The following is a 19,464-nucleotide window of genomic DNA, read 5'->3' as shown; positions in this document are numbered from 1 at the left end:
TATTTAAACATGAGGCGTTATTCCCAAACGATAAATAAATGATTAGATGAATGAACTCATGATTAAACGAATGATCAATAAATGCTCCGTTTTCAAAAATAAACTTCTTTTCGGCGTTCGGATGAGTATGTTCAGCTCATCTCAAATCTGCAATGGCGCATTTAATCAGGTTGTACTGAACTCCACATCTAAAATTTGTCTCCGAATAAATCAACGTATAGAGTCCACAAGAATTATTACAGGTCTTGACTCAATGCTCGTTGCGCGCGTTGAATTTCGGTTCAAGTTCCAGAGGAGTTGGTTGTAAACAAGGCAGAAAGCCAAAAATAGAGCTCTATACGGACCAATGCGACTAATTTCTCTATGGTTTAGTAAATGCCGCCTCTTTATCATTTTTTCCATTTTATTTCTCTAACTGGACCGAACATGTTGCAAACCCACTAATTTCACTTTGTCACACTCTCTGTAAAGGAAATTATATGGTCGGTGTTTTTCGCATGAGGATATCAACCCTCCTCGGCTTAGCATCCCTTTGACGGCCAACACATACCCCCTGGTACCATTCTCGGCGATGTTGGTCACTTCGTTGCCGACGTCATTCTCTTGGGTCTGTCGTTTGCTGACCTTCTTCACCTTCTTGGTCTTCTTCTCGGTGATGGTGAAATTGGCGGAGGTAAAATTGTCGACGTCTGCCATTTTAAGGTCGTTTTTTCTGTTTCGGAAACGGAACTGGACCGCGCGCGCTCACCGACCTGACTTGGTCTCGCGACTGGATTCTGTAAAAGTGTTTGAAAACGGCTCGAGAGATGATTTTCTCCACGGTATTTTTAGAAAATGATAGAAGAACGCCGTGTGGTGCCGGGTGCAAGGGATTTTTGGTTTGGCGAAGACAAAAATAAATTATATGCTTTTTGACGTAATCAATTAATTCCCCTTCAAGTTTCGCCATGGGACGCGCGCGAAATAGAATCAGCAGTGACGTAACTGAAATTGAGATATCACTATGAACCTAAGTCGGCTCGAGAAAGGAAGAAATGCTTAACCTTCACGTACGAATTCGGGGAGGTTAGTGAGGTGAAGGATGCAAAGGGAAGGAATCAGAGTAATCCTCTCGGCAACATGTACGAATTGCTTTGTTTTATTTGTAATTCTATTTTCTTCTGCACTTTGTTCAAACGCTTTTTTGCCCGCATAAAAATATGTTTTTCCTTTTTTTTTATATTAATTTTCGTTTTCTTGTTTAAAAACGATTCTTTAATATCTCATTTTATGGTGCGTAACATTAATTTTGAACAGCTTTCCTAGCAAATTTGCAAATCATTTTCGCAAAATGTCATTTTCCATTAGTTAATATTACTTGGCACCATTTCTTGTTTATACAAATATCAAGTAGTAACATATAGTCGGCCGCTGCTGCAGTATAGAAAAAACCTTCGTCATCTATATGTTCAACCATAAACACGAGGTCCATTTACTTAACATTTCAAAGAAAATTTATACATACTGCGTTAGTTATTTTTTTCCGACAAGCGTGCGGTAAAGTGGCTCTACCGCATGCATTTTCGAGCTGAAAGTGGTTTTTTACTTTGTTTTCTTTCGGATTGTTCTTTTTCTGGAAGGACGAAGCTAAGAGACGTATTTTGTCTACTTGACTAACACAAATATGTTTTTCATCGAAAATGTATAAAATATCCTTGCTTTTGTTTGATTAGCACCTAACATGTTATGGCTCTATCGCTCAGCTGAAGGATAATGCTATTTTTCTTATCGTGATTCAATACGTTTTATGGATAATGTCGTAAGTGGTCGTGGGAAAATAACTATTACACATTTCTGTAAAAATAATACGTGTACTTGACAATATTTTTTAATTGCAGCAATGTGTAAATACACTCGTACATACCTACCTCAATACTGAAAATCTGTTACCTCCTAAAATAATTCTACAACGTTGCGAAGAATTTACTCGCAATTATTTAAGAAAAATCACACTGCAGTATAGTTTAATTCTAAGGTTAAATAAGCCAATTCCACACTACAAACCAACCAGAAGTAATAAATTTATTTTTCAGCGATTTACCCAAAAAGGATCTCCCGGCTTCTGCCCGGTGCCGGAACCCGTTTGCTTCCGTACATCCGAGTTTAAAGAATTATTTCCTTCCCCTACTTTGGCTCCTACGAATTCGATTCGTCCGTGTATGTTATTAACATTATATATTACTTAATACCTTGCGAATCAGCTGAATTTTTAGAATGACTCCTCCTCACTCGTTTCTTTCTAATTAATTTCTTCTTCACGCCTCCTTTGCTCTTGTCCAACCCATCAAGGCTATTTTTCATCTCTTCAGAATATAATTTTGCATCCAAATCTTCTGCATCAGTTTCACTAGATGAAGCATCATGTTCAGCTCTACTAGAGAGCTCTAAATTGGATGAGGTTTTAGAGATCAATGGATCCTCTGTTTTCAGGGTATGCGACTCTGAGTATGAGCGTCTCCTTTCGATGGTTTCTGTAACATGAGGCGATGCAGATCTGGATTTAGATTTTCTGATTGGAACCACCAATTTTTTGTTTTCCCAATACTCGCTAGAACTGTGGGCCCAACTGCTCTGATTCAAAATGATTTCTACTTTCTCTGATGTCTGATCGATATTATTTACTGGAGAAGTTGATCCGGATCTAGGTTCATCAATTTCAGCCACGCTTACAGGACCGTCAAGCAACTCGCTGCAAATACTGTTTCTTGGAACAGTAAGATCAAAACTTGGAAAGGGCGATGGTGATCTTCTGTAGTACAATTCACCATCCAGCTCGACGACGCTGTGGCCCAACTTTCTTCGGAAAATATTGTCGGTTTTTGGTTCAATTTCAAGATTTCGCTCAGAGACCAAAAAGGTTTCGGGGAGTGGTAGTGGCACGGGTTCGTTCCCATCTTTCAGTAGATACCTGGGAATGCTGCATTCCGCGTTCTCAACTTCTTCAATCAAGTACTCTGGAACGCACTCCTGAGTTTTGGACTTCTGAACTCTTTGTCCCTGGGACTGTTCTGAAACTAAGAACCTTCTAGGCGAGGGCGACCTGGAGCGAACATTACTGCAAAACTCTATTTCGATATCCTCGTGACTGTTAAGTCTGACAGTGGGCCGAGGTGGTAGAACTTGCTTGCTGCGAAGCTGATCGTATTGATCGGAAAGTCTATCTCTGATGCCTTCGAGCTCTTTTATTTGCCTCGTATGAATGGTGGCCAAGCTAGTTTGGACTGGTTCGTAAGAAATGGCTCGTCTCCTGACATTATGGTAGAAGGCTACAAGTTCAACTACGCCTACACAAGTCACCAAAACGGAAAGGAGCAAACCCATGTCACTTCCACAATGGCAGATAGGAGTGCGCACAAAACATAATTTTAATAGATTTCCGGACAAATATTTAATAAGATGGCACACACCGCAATCGCAGGCACTGGACTAACTGTGCCAATAATCTGGCTGGGGCACTAACTACAAAAACCTTGTTGCTGCCTAATCGATAATAATTAGTAACAAAAATATATACCAGGTTATACCTCTAATCGGTCCAATATGAGCGACAGAGACGCAATAGAAAAAAAATTAATTGAAAAACAACATAGGGACATGTTGATGACCAAAACTGACGACACTATCATCGATAAGTTTCTACGTATTCATTCAGCCGAGATAAAAATGTGCCAGACATTCGGAACTATTGCCAATAGCAGATGGCACGACCATATTGCTATGCATTCATTATTTGAATAGATAATATCAAGAGAAAAATAGCAAAAGCCGAGCAACAGCATCTGATTCCGTGGATGAAAATGGAACTGTTAGGAGCTCTACGGAAGCCGGTGAAGATATTACCATTGAAAGCTCCACTTGACTTACATAATAAAGAGCTTAATTTCTTTCATTCTTTCATAGGAGGAATCCTAAAGAGACCTAATTCAGGACCTTCTTTAGTGGGCGCCAAGGAGGAGAACGTTGACTTTTTTCGGGAGCCCTTTTTGGCTCGTGGACATGACTCTTTCGGTAGATCATGAACGATGCATTTTACCTGGATAAATTCACCCTGATGCCACCTGGAAAAACCTTGACAATCACAATTTTCATCGAACTCTTTAAAATGGAACAGCACTACAAAAGCGTTGTTTGCCTGATATTCTCTCAAATCCAGGATTTTGTGTAAGTTAATGAGAAAAAAATCAATAGAAGAGGAAATGACGGCCGGAGCTTACCGGAAACGTGACACCATAACTAGATGCGACTTTCAATCAACAGGGTGTTTCAAAATAAAACGCTTCACAAACTGGAAGTTTTAACAATGTTTTTCGTAATTATGTAAAGAATTGTAATCACTAATTCCGTGTTTGATTTGACGCTTCCCAGATTACCCTTACTTAGATTTAATGGGACTAGGGCAACAACTCCATGCAGAGGTCGGCCAACTTGAGCCTCATCGTCTCAACAGGTGCTCCGATCTCTCGTGGGAAGGCAAGCAGGATGGGATTTAGTGATGGAAACGACGCTGTCGACGTCGAACGTCGAGGCACTTGCTGCATTTGCAATCCGAGACGGCGGCCTTGTTTGGCGAATAGGTTCTGGCAGGTCAAATAATTGCGAGCCGTGTGCAAATCGCACAGACTACATTAACTTCTCGGATTGTTTTTTATATTCCCCTTGGGGCTAATAATACAATTATCAAGTTATATCAGACCCTTTACTTGATGTTCAGTTACTGCTTACTATCAAATTTCATTATTCGCACTTTGGAACATAAGAAAAGATATACTACGTTAGATTGCTGATGCACTAAACAATGAACATGGAAAAATACACGCACTTTCGATCTGCCCGTCATTAGTCATAGGTGCAGGTTTAAGTTGTACCTACTGATATTATCCTCGCCAACTCAGAATCGAAATAAGTGCAATAAATTCCACAATAATTTTTTCTCTTTCCCTAAAACCACATGTGAAAGTCACCGTTGAGAATCTCTCAACACTCACTACATTGCCAATTCGCTTGGGAATATATTAAGATAGAGAGCATGTAAATAAAACTTATTTATGGATTGGGCATTCAGCGTTTTCCACACGGCGCTTTTCACAAAAATTTTTTTAAATAAAATGTGTAGGAATCCAGCTCGTGGTTTTCATTTGAAGTAAAATGAAGATTCTATATATTTCCAAGAACTAAAGAAAAAGAATCAGTAATGTTTGCGTTAGGTTATCCTTGTCATCAATTTTCTCTAAGCTTAGCAATAAATATTCTCTAGTTCTTAATATGCGATTTCTCTAAGTTCTTTGATGAAAATTATCTAGTTTTTCTGCACATGCCAGAGGAGATTTCATGCAGAAGGTTGAAAAGTACCTTATTTGTCGTTGAAAATATTCTAAGCTTTATAATGAAAATTCTCTAAATGTTGCATTGAGCTATAGTCGACATACCTAAAAAAGACACCCTGTATATATTTTTATAACTCAAAAACGGTTTTGATGTATTGCGCCATGCGCCAATTCGATTACTCTATGAACACATCCAATGATTTAGCTTGTCATTCATAGATTTGGTGGAATTTGCTATTAAGAAGCAACTAAAAATAAAGCGAGAATCCTAAACGCTTTTGCAATACCTATAGCATAATCTAACCGATTTAACTGCTCCGGATTACTCAATATACTCAATGAAAAGAAACAAAACCCGGGATACCTACGTCAGAACGCATACTGAAAGCGAAGCGAAATATTTGTTATTTCGTATGATTGCGGCTTATTTTTAACCATTTTACATCTGTTCTTTTTTCTGTGCTTTCTTTCAATATTCTTACATACATAATATTTTGTTTGCAACATATGCATAAGTCAATGCCAGATTAAGGGCCTGTTTTTCCAACTGTTGGGTAATTTTGCCTATAAGATCATTTCCATGGAAATCATTAAATTGACCAGTAAGCTTTGTTCTCATTTTCTCCTTCCTATAAAAATTACCTTGTTGGAAATGTTTCAGGAGGAATTGAGACACTAGGCCTCAGTGTAAAAACATCTAGATAACAAATTATTCGGCAAATGCTGGAAAACGTAACTTGTGGTGCCATCTATGCAGTCAATTGCAAATTATGGTCAGTGCGCACTCAGATTGCTTTATTGGATCGCATCCGCCAACATGTCGTGAATTAAGTTTTCTTATTTTTAATTTATTGTACTCAATTCCCAAATCGCGCATTACCTCAAATATATTTCTCCATCATCTATTCACAACATAAATAAGAATTCCCCGAAAAAATAATATTAATAATAATTATTCGTTTTCAGGCGACAAAACTCTTCTTTGTACGTCAGAGTTAACAAACAAGTTTATTTTTTAGTACATTATACAGATCTTAATCGAATGTGCATGTACTAATCAAAACGCAACATAGATATTCAAAAAAAATGGCGAAGTATTTTCGCAACTTAATTAATATTTGTTACATCCTGTACTTTAAATAAAGTTGAGGGAATTTTAATTTGCTTCGTTTATACCTCTTTTCCTTACAGAGCAGTAATTATTACCTATTTACCAGCACTTACCTCATCACAGCCAGCACATCGTGGTTTCATTTTCTCGGCGTAGTGCCGTTCGCAATAAATATTATCGCCGTAGACGCAATACGCCAAGTCCACCAGAAGATCGTCGCAACCAGTACACTTAAAACAACCAGGATGCCAAACCATGTTGCCCAGTCTGGGAGCGGTCACCACTATCTGCTGAGAAGACACTGAACGGTCGCAATTTGCACAAGCACTGTTCGGGGGTGCTTGTTTGGCTACCCCCACGTCCAGGGCGACTTCGTTACGGGCTGAGACAAAATCCTGAAAACAACATAAAAAAAGATATTACACGGAGAAAAATATTCTCAAGTTTTCATATATCGCAACAGTTATATTGATTTTTTTTATAGGTAGTTACCAACAAATTAACTTATTACGGTTATCGTGCAATATATGTGTGAATTGAAGGAGACTACATGCTATTCCAACTTAATACAAGGCGGTGCCCTGGAAATCAATTTTTCTGCCTCTATAAATAGGGGACCGTAACGGTAGTCGAAACACATACATTTAGTAATAGAAGTAACCTGAAGTAATCTCACCGTGTCAAATATTGGCAGAACAATTATTTGATTGAAAAACTAAATCTGAAATGAGTTTGAAAATGAATAGAGTCCAAATGTCAGCAATGAAATAGAAGTTTTTAATAAAATTTATGGAGATAAATGTCTTTAAAAAAGCAACTTTCCTTGTGTGAATTTCTGTGTCACCCAATGTAACTAAATTTAATATTGTTTAATACCTCAAAACTAGTTGCATATTCGGATTCTATAAATTTACAGGCACTTAGTGATAAGTCTTGCTTCGGTAGCTGTCTAACTATTCGCTGCGATCGTATCGTTTCTCCTTTCGATCCTAATTTAGGTACATCTTCGGATGGCAGTGTTGAGTAGTACTGGTCAACCTAAAAGAAAACGAGATTTGATCACGTGCGCATTGCTAGTGGTAGTACTCTCTATTCAGCGACGCTTCATTATTACATCCCGGAATGTGACTTTAGACAAAATAATCCGTACCTTGACAATTAAATGTTGACTGATTACCACGAAAACAAGGTACACGATTTATAGGTCAAAAATATACCTCATAGCCGCATAGAATGTCGATCCAAAGTCGATAAATGGCTATATCGATCTGTAGATCAGATAGTTGGAGATATTTATACTTAAACACTATTCAGCAACAGCGGAGAAATTGAGTTTTTTCTGCTTTAATCTTCTAGATAAATCAAATTCATAACCTTTTCTGCAATAATGATTTTTTTCCAATATGCATCAGGTCACGAATGGTGAGGCAACAAGAAAAACTAAAAGGATTTGACAAATAATTTTGCTTTTATTTGCAATTGTGGAACAAATATAAATACATGTAAATTTACCATGTGTTTCAGACGTTAACCATGCAACGTTCTGTTAAGATGAGTTTGAACCATGCCAATAGAAGATTACAAAAGTAACATTATTTATTAGCCGATTAAATGTTTACTTAATGCTGTAAAAATGTTGTATTATGTATACGCGTTGCAGAAAGATTTTTGTAATTTACGTTGTACTACCATATTAAAGATGTTTATGTGTCCAGTCGGCACTCGTTAATCGAGTTATGAAAGGAAAATGTCTACTTTATTGTGTAACTAGTTATGAAATGAAAGCCGTTTAGCCACAAGTTTGAATAAGAAAACTGTAAGTCCAGTTGTCAAAATGAGCAAAAATACATTATCAAACGTGCACCTTATATTCAACTCCGCATCTAGAAATGGTGATTTTTTTCTACCTCCTTTTTTCGTTGATTGCAGTCAATAAAATCCAAAATCAGTATTGTTTTTTTCCACTGTGTCGGCTGAACATTTTCTTATAAAATAACCGAATTTTAAATAAAACGTTTTAAAAAACGAGATGGATATTGTAATGTAATAGTACCGACTCGCTGAACAGTGTAGTAAGTATAGTTCAATTTGTGCACAATTATCATATTTAAAAAATAAATAACCACAAATGTGGTTAAACCACTAGGGATTATCCTTTCCCCCATTATTATACCTGTCTAGCTGTAGTCAAACCAGGAGGCACAAAGGTGTATCCCAAAGTCCGGGCATCCAGACCATCTTGTATCACAAACCCAAGCCGTGATCGCGCCCCATGCTCAGCTACCACCTCGTGCCCATCCCTGGGACATTTGCAATTTTTGCATGTCTTTCTGGAACATACACGAAAAATTTAGTGAAACTTCCATCTCCACAAACCCGCTTTTAATAACTACAAGAATAAATCACTACATCTGCGTCAGTGAGCTTGCAAAGTATTGTTGCTATAACCCAATTACTGTCAAAATATGTTTGAGGGGTGTCGTAAAGAGAATTTACTGCAGCAGCGAAAGGGCTTTAACAAGACTTCGCTGCTGCCTTTAGGGCCTTGTTAGAAGATTAAGAATTTGTGATGAAGTTTACTTGGCCTGGCATTTCCATTTCTCGTTTCGGAAACGCTTTTCATTCCTGAATCGTTAATATATCATTTGCGGTCTCTTTTAGCGTTGGTCACCTAGTGCTTCCGATACGATTTCAATGCAGTTTTTGTTGGGGAACTGTCAAAGACGAAGTCCATAAAACGCCACCAAAAAACATTGATATCACGTCGAGTACGAAAGTTGAAATTAAACGTTGATCAGTCGCGAATGAAAATCGTTCAGAAATATTGCGGAGACGAAGAAATAACGAAAAAATGTGTGAAATTTTTGCGATCACACCGACAGTTGTGAAATATTTTCAATTGAAAGTTGTGATCAAGTTGATGTTTTTTATAGAATTTGGGAAACCGGAAACGCCTTGCCGACGCCCTGTCAGTCCTCAAAAATGGCAACCTTTTTCCGGTCGTAGCTCTCACCCTTTCGTAGATAGCAATGGCGAACGCACCTGAAAGTGACTACAGTTTTATCGCTTGGGACATTGAACAGCATCAAAACGGACGGAAAAATTAACTCGCTAACGACTTCATATATCTTATTAAATTAACTAAAACTCGTTGAACGAAATCTGATTAAACCGAACAGAAATATACTAATTAAAAAGGACCGACAATGGGGAAATAGAGAGCGAAAAGTACTGAATCGGCAATAATGAAATCTCAAGCGGTCCATACGGCGATAAAAATTAGCACCTTATGGACCGAATGCAAAAATGATGAATTTCGAGTATTATTTGGCAGCTCATCAATCATCATAATAAATAGCTGCGTATATGACACCTCATACTTAGCTGAATGATTCGAAATATAAATGTATGGATATTTAGATAGTAATTTACATCATATTCCGCATTTCGGCAATTTCTCGGTTAGATGCTCTGCACGCCTTATAACATTATTTTGGCACCTCATGACTTTTATTTTGGCCAGTTAATTGTAAAATGGTCCATTATTTTTAATTTACGCACAAAAGGTGACGTAAGACGCGAAGATAGGCCTGCGAAATTTCAGATACTGTTCCTCACAGTTTCGATTGATTTTTTTTTACTGGATGACACGTTTTTTCTTTTATTTATTTATTTATTTTATTTTTTTTGGTGCCGATATTATCGATGCTGACACATTTTTCCCAATTCAATTACATATAACATACTTCAGAGCGCTAAATTAAAAACAGTTTTACGTACAATCAATTTTCGTGGGCCTTTCTAATTGACGTTTGTTTGTTTTGGTTCAGCTCCACTAATGAACACTTCCTTTTTATCTCAGAAAAACTCGCCGCTCATCCCATAAGACCAATTGGAAAAAGAAAATTATTCGGATTTTCCGCCCCATATGTCAGTCATGTGCCCGGTTAAAATTAAATGTGAACGCATTAAGATGCATCTGAAACCGTGAACACCTTTATATCTATTTCTATATTAACTTATGAAAGTGCTAATTCTGAAATGATGCTTATGAGGGATATATCGTTGACTTAGCTGTTAATATCAGCACCATTAGCGTCAGCACATTTGCGATTTTATTTTATAGGTCCGAAAATAGGAAATGATTACTAATGAGCTACGATTTTTTTTTTGTTTTTGGAGTTAATAAATAAATGAAATTTTCAAAATTTAAGTTTCTGATCTGGCGGTGAATGGGTGAGATTCTTAATAACCGGGGTTTGTTCCATAGGACACTTTGTATATTATTGACGATTAAGAACTTGGCAACGGCAGGGAAAAAATCTTTAATACACACACACACACACACACACACACATACACACACAATATCTTTATTGGTTTTCCATTAGTTTGAGGCTTCAAGATAACTATTTTCGCTTAATTCAGGGCACTGAAACATAGCCAATTTATAGGCGATGCATGGCCGCAGTCACTGAAACTTCATTAGAGCTTTTATCCCATTAATAATATTAATTATTAATGCAAAAACCAAAACATACTTGATATTAATCTTGGTTATGTCCTGTTGAAAAACCTTGCCGTATAACTGAAGAATCCGTACACACGCCAAAGTTAATCCCGACCAAGGCAACGTCGAACTCAAATCCTGTTCGCTTTTGCTTCTACTTTTAGTTAACATAGTTCCCTCACTACAACTTCCACTACATATGGCACTATAGATTCTATTCACTTCTTGACCTTTAAGAAGAATCTCTATCAATTTTCACTCCATCCAATTCAGTAATTTTATGTCCAATGTCTATTTTCGAAACAGCTTCCATTTAACTAATGATACCTTTATCAGTAGGGTTTATTTGTATTTGCTCTAAAAATCGTTTTCCGCTGAAATGTGCTATCTCGAAAGGAAACACCAATCGCTGTGTGGCTTTTGTTAGTAGGATAATTTGGTTTAAGGGCTTATGACTCACGTATGGAAATGTAATCGACTTAAAATCACTAAGAACATGTTACGCAAGTGTAACAATCGAATAAGTTTGAATCATTTAGCGCATTCGGCGAACTTCAAAGGGATTTCGCATGTTCCTTAAAAACCCATTTATTTCCCTGGCTAACCATCCGCCACGTAGAACGAATCATACATAACATGTAAACATCGGATTTTTCATGTTTACAATTTACTATCCAAAAAGGTGATTAATGCTCATAAAGTGGCTTCTAATAGATTAATAACTCCTTCCACTCTAATATTATTAGGTATTATGAAAACAATGTCGGTTGAAGGATGGCTCAATATACTTAACGTGTATTTTTGGAAATTATTTCATTCATCAAAGGTGTCGGGTACAGCACAGTTGAATTCGACTCGATTTGTATTGTTTTTTGTATTTGATCAAGAAAAGGGAGATTGATGTTCGCGACAGGCTAGCTAACGCGCAAAGTGGACAAATTATCGTGTAATATTAAATATTAAAAAAAAATTAAATATTTAGGTATTTTTCAAAATGGGACCATATGCCTAACTATGCTAATGAATAATTAACTCCGCCTGTATGTTAATTACACAAGCAATTGTGCACATTTGCTTCCCAGACAAATAACGGAGCTTAAGGTAAATAAGCTAAACAACGCAAAAATTTTGTTCAAAAACCAATAATCACGTCAGATATGTGTACGGTGCCTATTAACTCACGGCTAATTCCAATGTCAGTAATTTTACAAAAGCTTGCATTGTGAAATATCTATACTGAATGCACAAAGTTGTATCAGTTTATTTTCAATCAACCTCCAAGTTGACTGTTATTTAGGGCCACATTTTCTTAACTCTTTAGTTATACTCGAATTATCATTCTTACGTAAACATGTGCTGGCAAAAAACCGTACGAAAATTCGGGAAATGAGGCGCAGCGTTGGTAAAAATTCATAAAAAAATACTGGCGAAGCCTTAGATTCGCTCAAGGCATTGTGCAATATAGTTCACTGGGCACACACAGCAAACATTAATAGTTATGCGACTAGTGCGATTTCTGTCCTATGATTCAAAATTTTTCACGAATAACAAAACGACTACGGGAGCGTCATTCACTTGAGGAAAAAACGTGGGTGCCTGCCGATACTTCCAAAAGCGACAAAATCAAACGCGATGGTGGATAAATAATTGCAGAAAAAGAGAAATGAGTAAATGGCCCCAAAGAGATAGCGCACATGTCAGCAGCACAATAAACACCGCTAAACCGACCGGCACACTAGACATGTTCGGCACACCGTGTACAGAACGGTTACACGTACAAACACAATAACAAACCTCAACTCGTAATACATTGACTAATCAGCAATTTCACTACAGGCCGAGTTTTTGATTTTGGCGGGTCGCGGAAAGCATGTGCGAGTCACGAACGGACGTCGAGAAAAATGAGGGAAATTCGACGTCTACATTGGGTGAAACTCGCTATGTTGCAGGATAATCTGGGACGACCGCGTGCGTACAAGAAAAACTAAAATCAGTAGGGCGCGCTTTCCAAAACGCGCTGTACAGTCGCGGAAAAAAGTATTAATACATCATAGAAAATTATTTTATAACACAGTTTGTGCAAGGGCCTCTCGAATATATTCCTATGACTTTATGTCTGTACAAAGTGCACGTTCTAAGCTTTTTAATACAAATTTAACGTGCATTTATGTTATCACTTAACATATTGCACATTTCGAAAAATATTCAAATACAATAGGGAAGAAAGTATTCATGCGGTTTTAAATCACGACATGCGCCGAACGGCCGAACATCAGAAATGACGTAGTAATTTTTTTAATCAAGTTTATACAAGTATTTGAATCGTGTGTTTAGAACCTTGCGGATGCTTGGTATCGCTTTGTATAAAGTGAATTCAAAACGTAGAGAGGCAACAATCGAAAAGAGAGAATTAGTGATAAGGCTTTTTAAGGAAAGTAATTCCTTAAAGAGGTTTGGTGAGATTGTAGGAAAAAGACATGCTACAATCCAATATATTGTGAAAAAAAAACATAACGTCTCTGGAAATACTGGGAATAGCCATCGCACTGAAACAACATGGAAACTAGATAATCTAGATGGGAGTTTCATGTCAGGAAGTATAAAAAAATCCATTTGAAAGTTCATTTAATGTAGCTGCGGTCTTGCAAGTTAGATCTGGATAGACTTTAGCACCAAGAACCGCTAGAAATTTCCTAAAAAAAGCAGGATTCGAGGCTCGCGCAGCTAGAAGAAAATCTTACATTAATAAAGTAAATAGGAAGAAGAGATTACAGTTTGCCAACGAATATGTTAATAGGTGTTTAGACTTCTGGAAAAACGTCATCTCTTCTGAGGAAAGTAAACATAGTGTTTTGGGGGTCCGATGGAAGGAAACTAGCGTGGCGCAAACCAGGGACAGCGTTAAATAAAGAAAATCTAAGGCCCACCGTGGAACACGGCGGAAGTGGTGTAATGGTACGGGGGTGTATGGCGGCAAATGGAGTGACAAATTTGGTTTTCGTAGACGGCATTGTGGACAAACACGTCTATCCGTATATTTTAAAAGGAAATTTAATAACTAGTGCCGGAAGATTGCATCTTGAGGGTCGTTACAACTTTCGACACGACAACGATCCGAAACATGCAGCGGAGATAGCCCGTCTGTGGCTGCTCTATAACACTCCCCAGAGGGCACATACACTTCCACAATCTCCAGACATTAACTCGATCGAAAATTTGTGGGAAAGACTGGACAGACGTATTCGAACACATCCAATTACAAACGAAGAGGAGCCGAAAAGTGCTTCATTACAAGAATGGAACAAAATCAAACCCGAATGTGACAGATAATTTAATAGCTTCAACTTCACAACGTTTAGCTCCCATGATAAAAGCAAAAAGGGTATCCTACCAAGTACTAATTAGTATAGGGTAAATGATTTTTCGAATAACATTTTACTCTATGAATACTTTGTGCCTTACGTTATTTGAAAATTTTTCGAAATATGCAATGTTCCCCATGTTAAGTGATCACATAAATGTATGTTAAGTCAGCATTAAAAAGCTTAGATGACGCACTTTGTACAGACATAAATTAATGGAAATATATTCAAGAGGTTCTTACGTGAACTGTCTCATAAAGCAATTTTCCATGAGGTACGAACACTTTATTCCGCGACTGCAGGTACGTCTCTACTACAGAAAGATGGCTCATAAGTTACATACAACTAAACTAATCAATTAACGTTAATTTAATAAATCTTTAATGTTAAACTGCAATAAAATAATAATAACATAATAACGAAGCGGTAATAAAATCGTTAAAGGCGAGTGTGCAGTTAAATCAATTATCGTTAGAGTCGAATCAAATATGATTTAATATTTAGCAAACTGCAACGTTCGTCTAAAATCAAATGAACTGCAACGATTGAGCGCAACGGAAATTACTGTCTGAACATCAAATAAACTGTTCTGTTCATGATAATAACAAACAAACAATGAATTTTATGTTCTTGCCGCTCGGTATAAGCGCTATAACGGATGGAAATGTGAAAGCATTTATCGCACGAAACGACAAAACCTTAAGAGCTTAGCACGAAAAACTCATGAACTCATATACTGAACGTGCTGAATAACTGTGTCATAAATAACACAGACATAGAGAAAGAGGATGATAATACCTGTTCCAAAAAAAGGACTAAACACACGAACACAAAACTGCAGAAGAGTTACATTGCTCCACGTGCTAAGCAAAGTTTTATACAAAATAAAAAGCAGACTTCAGGAACGGAAGGGAAAACCTACCTATACCAATATATCAGTTTGGCTTTACACCGAAACACTCTACTATTAATCCGCTCTCTATTTTGAGGAATAACACTGACTGACACACGTAAACGGCAGAACATCAGCAAGTTTATTTATGGAAATTAACAAGCCATTTCACACAATGCTAAGTTAAGCAAATTATATAAGCTTCAAAAGCCAAAAAAAAACCCACTTCATGTGACCAAAAACCAACTTCAAAAGGGCACCTTGAAGTACGAATTTTCGACACTTTTTCTTTTGATTTTTAAACTAAACAACGATTCCCTCAGGCATCGCCGCTTTCATCCCTCCTTTATAATGTATATTGCCATGATGTACATAGCGCCCCAGAAGCAATGGCACAAGCGAGTATTGCGTGCTAGAGGTTAAAAAAAATAACTGAACAGCTAAACTAGCCGTATAAAAATAATTGCTTCTTCTCATTCTACAGGGCGTCAAAGCATCCCTTGGTCTTTAAATTCGGAATGGATTTCAGTCTTCTATTTATAAACTTGACATCGGTTTTAGGGAGGTCCTCGGGCACGACAGGTTCGCTTTTAATATCTATCGATAACCTCGGCGTCGTTAGGAGCTCATATTCTGAACCATTTTACATCCAAAAAGGTATCTCTAACCGCTTCCGAGATATCTTCAATTAAGGGCCTCGTGTAGGATATCTCGGCCGCGTTAAAAATGATCGTGGCGTCGCAACTGTCGAATTCAGTGTGAAAAGTACAGTGGCTCCAATCCAAGCCAGTGGCGCCGATAACTAATAAAGTTTTATGAAGATGTTGCAAAATAAATATGTTACATAACAATGAGTAATAATAGGAACAATAGCGACGATACTTCGGTTTGAGAGTTGGAAAATATAGTGATGTGGACAATTGACATTCCGAAAAGTTTCATTAGTTGATTTTCTTTGATTTTCAAGGTGTAGGTAAAGCTGCTAGTCCAACAAAAGATATTATTGATTTCTTTAAACAAAGTACACTTTAACTGAAGAAATCTGCAAACTGTAATTTTCTTACTCAACTAAACAGCAATTTTGTGGTTTTCACATTTTCCTGTTTGGCAGCATCCACCAACAATTTATTTATTTTAATGCGGTTCTACATTTTTCCCTTTTTATTTTATCTGGTGACGTATTACGACAGTAACCGATTTTGTTACTTTTTACGACTTTATGGTACACTTTATCCTCATTATTGGGGTCTAAACGCCGTTTTACTTGTCGTTGTTGTTGTTTTTCTTTTGGTTCGGGTTTACGAAAAAAAATTTAACACGTTTCCGTGTTCACAATTTAATAGTAAGTTCTGTGCTTGCGGTCGTGTCGAAACAAAATTGTGGCTCGTAAATATTCTCGGTTTATTGCTAATAAAACCCATCGATTGCGCATACACTACGCATTTTGTTTAGGTTTCAGTCAAATTTGCGCCCCACGGTTATTAGATTTAACTCACCCATTAAACTAAGTTTTATCTACGATATGATCAAAACAATAATTGATTCAGAACATCGAATAACAATTGCTCCGTTGTTTTTCCATAGCGCAAAAAAGAGAAATGGCTAGTTTCATTACTTATTAAGGGTGCCAACAAGTCTTAGCTCGTCCGCTGGTCAGACGAGAGTCCAATCTGAACTTTCTCAGGAATAGGTACCCGCCGCATTTATAATTATTCCCAGATATGCTCCAGTTACCACTGACGCTTAAATTTCGCGATGTTTACGAAATTAAGCACTGACTAATTATCCTTCATATTTTCTTAGATTTATCGATAATAATGCTCCGTGATCCGCCGTTATTAAACGCGCGGTACCCGCCCATTTATCGTGGAAATTAATTCATGAAAACGAAAATTTAAAGTGGTGAGCAATTAATAATTACCGAGGCTGCTTCTCTAAAATTATTACATTGCCACCACCTTCCAAGTTATTTCGGGTATGTATTATACACCTGCATTGTTTCTAAAAGCGAACTTAAATTAGTCCAATAAATTTAAAACAACACTTGCTCTATCTAAGAATAGATTAAACGCGACACTATTTTGGCGAATATGTGTATTAACACGTGCCGCTAAAATCCTCTTAAAAGATAAATCTACTTTTCCACAGCTTCCGGGATATTTATAGCGGCGACATATTTTTCCAGGCTTCTTCACGAGGTATTTGTTGGTAAATGAACGCTTAAATACCTTTTCTTTTTTGTTGGGGGAAAAATGATTTATCGTTCTCCTCTTAGTTTTTTAAACTAAGCGCAACCCAAGCTCCATAAGGAGACTCGCGCTTGGAAATCTCCCATTTTACTACAGGTTAAGATCTAAGCATGTTTCCTTTGCAGTAATAACCTCCCACGTATCTGCCAAACACTCTGAGCTATTGCGTAATTGTCCAATACAGCACAACACGTAACATCTCAAAATTCTATAATTACGAAGATTTTGTAGGCGATTACTCGTGATACCATACTAAAGTGTTTCATCGGTGGGACTTTAGGGGGCTATAAAAGTTACGATGGATACCCACTGAAACTGAATTAATAAAAATTGCAATAAACCCATCTTTTATGCGCTTCTGCGAAACTCGCCATGTTGTTCATTCAGCTGTTCTATTTGAACCAACTAAATCATATTGCATTCAAGAATCGGCGCAGTGCTCATCAAATAAGCACAGGGTAGAATAATTGCCAATTACACGTAAGTAATGAAATATTGTCGTCCACCACCATGCCATGTGACTGCACCATGTAAATGGAGTTTCTGTGGTTGAAAGCGTCCTGATGCGATAGATCAATGTGGATTCGTTGCCAAGACTTCACCTGTATACGGACCGTTGAATCTTCCTTCCTTGAACAATTCAATGTCTGACAACTGCCCCTTTTTTGGAGGTTAAAAATGCATGAATAGTAAACTTATTTCATAAAGGACTGAATGAAATTCTGACTTTTTACAATTTTTTTCCAACCTTGACCCTAAGGCACCTTCTACTCTTCCAATTGAAGAATAGATGACCCCAGTCCAATAATAGGGAGCGATGTAGATCTACAATTTTTTTTCTCACACCATATTGTCAAGAAATTCTCAACCATAACAAAAGTTAACACCCAGGTTCATTAATACCTTTGACCATTAGGTTAATTCCGATTCGTGCCGAAAAATCAATGGCGCGATGTCGTTGCTGAGAAGTTACTTTCTATGAAGTCGAAAATATAAAAGCAGAATATTGGCTTATTTCTCTTCCCTTGGAAGTTATCTTCCTGGCAATGTCGTCAGGACTTCGATCTATTGGCCCTTAATCAATCTTACAATTCCCTGATAGTTGCAGTGGCCGTTAAAGAGATTAAAAATAACTTCGAAAAGTGCAAAACGTATTATTAAATTGTTACCATTATTATTATCAATGACAACTCTCTCTCATGAATTTAACATCGCGAAATGGCATTGCTTGCTCTAGAACCAGTTTCAGAAAATAATTGACCTTGAGACACCCATGCGATTGATTACTAACCACCAGAATGGTTAACATCTAAACTAGACCAAAATACCGACAGCTGCACGTCTGGTTTCTGAAAAACTTTCTACTGGCGGCGCAATTCCTGAATTTATCACATGAAACAGGGTAAAATGATCATTATTATTTTTATTGACACAAAAACTATGTATGTATACGCTGCAAGTAGCGTACTGGGAGTAGGAGACATAAAAATTCCGATTTCGGTGCCCCTTTTTAAGCGACCACCAATTGCGAAGAAATTAAGGATTAATTCTTTCGTCGCTCAATACCAAATTGATAGATGTATGTACTTAAAATGTATGCCTGGTCTGTAGGAATGTGTTAACTCATATTATGGAACGAAGTAAACAACAACCTGAAACGTTATCATGACGTCAAGAACTCAACAGAGGAGAGTTGCTAAGGCAAAAAACCTCTCTATAATACTTATATGAGAGTCATATGGACATTATAATTAAATAAAACTATACTATGCAGGTGTAGGCACAATATAAATAATTATAAAACAACCATATGTGTCCAAATTTTGAAGTGCTTATAAGCCTGGCCACCAGGCATTCATTTCATTTCATTACATCAGCTTCTATTTATAAACGTTATGTAAGAACAATTGAACAATTTATTGCTGTTGGGTATCAGTTTATGTGCACTTGGGCAGATAGAGGTAGTTGCTAATTTTA

At 37.2% G+C, this 19,464-nt stretch overlaps 1 protein-coding gene and 1 long non-coding RNA gene across 6 annotated transcripts in view; one reads left to right on the top strand and one right to left on the bottom strand.

Annotated features, from left to right (window-relative positions):
* The window catches only part of Lmpt (Limpet), a 35,181-nt gene that overhangs the window by 10,368 nt on the left and 5,349 nt on the right, over positions 1 to 19,464 (bottom strand). For 2 of the 5 annotated variants that reach the window (XM_066291110.1, XM_066291108.1), the window contains exons 3-5: positions 8,648 to 8,804; positions 7,351 to 7,512; positions 6,588 to 6,869 (exon numbers count right to left, since the gene is read on the bottom strand). In XM_066291110.1, coding sequence (XP_066147207.1) covers positions 6,588 to 6,869; positions 7,351 to 7,512; positions 8,648 to 8,804 — 601 coding nt within the window. Of the gene's footprint in view, positions 1 to 550; positions 793 to 2,080; positions 2,176 to 2,228; positions 3,494 to 6,587; positions 6,870 to 7,350; positions 7,513 to 8,647; positions 8,805 to 11,015; positions 11,300 to 19,464 lie in introns of those variants that run through there. The other 3 variants (XM_066291109.1, XM_066291107.1, XM_066291111.1) reach the window with 3 other exon arrangements.
* Positions 3,680 to 4,377, top strand: LOC136344045 (uncharacterized). Its single transcript, XR_010732900.1, has 2 exons — positions 3,680 to 3,866; positions 3,940 to 4,377. It is a non-coding gene; the product is annotated as an uncharacterized lncRNA (long non-coding RNA).

This window comes from Euwallacea fornicatus, chromosome 16 (genome assembly GCF_040115645.1).
Source record: "Euwallacea fornicatus isolate EFF26 chromosome 16, ASM4011564v1, whole genome shotgun sequence".
Classification (NCBI taxonomy): Eukaryota; Metazoa; Arthropoda; class Insecta; order Coleoptera; family Curculionidae; genus Euwallacea; species Euwallacea fornicatus.
The sequence above is the reverse complement of the archived record's forward strand: the minus strand, read 5'-3'. Positions and strand labels throughout refer to the sequence as shown.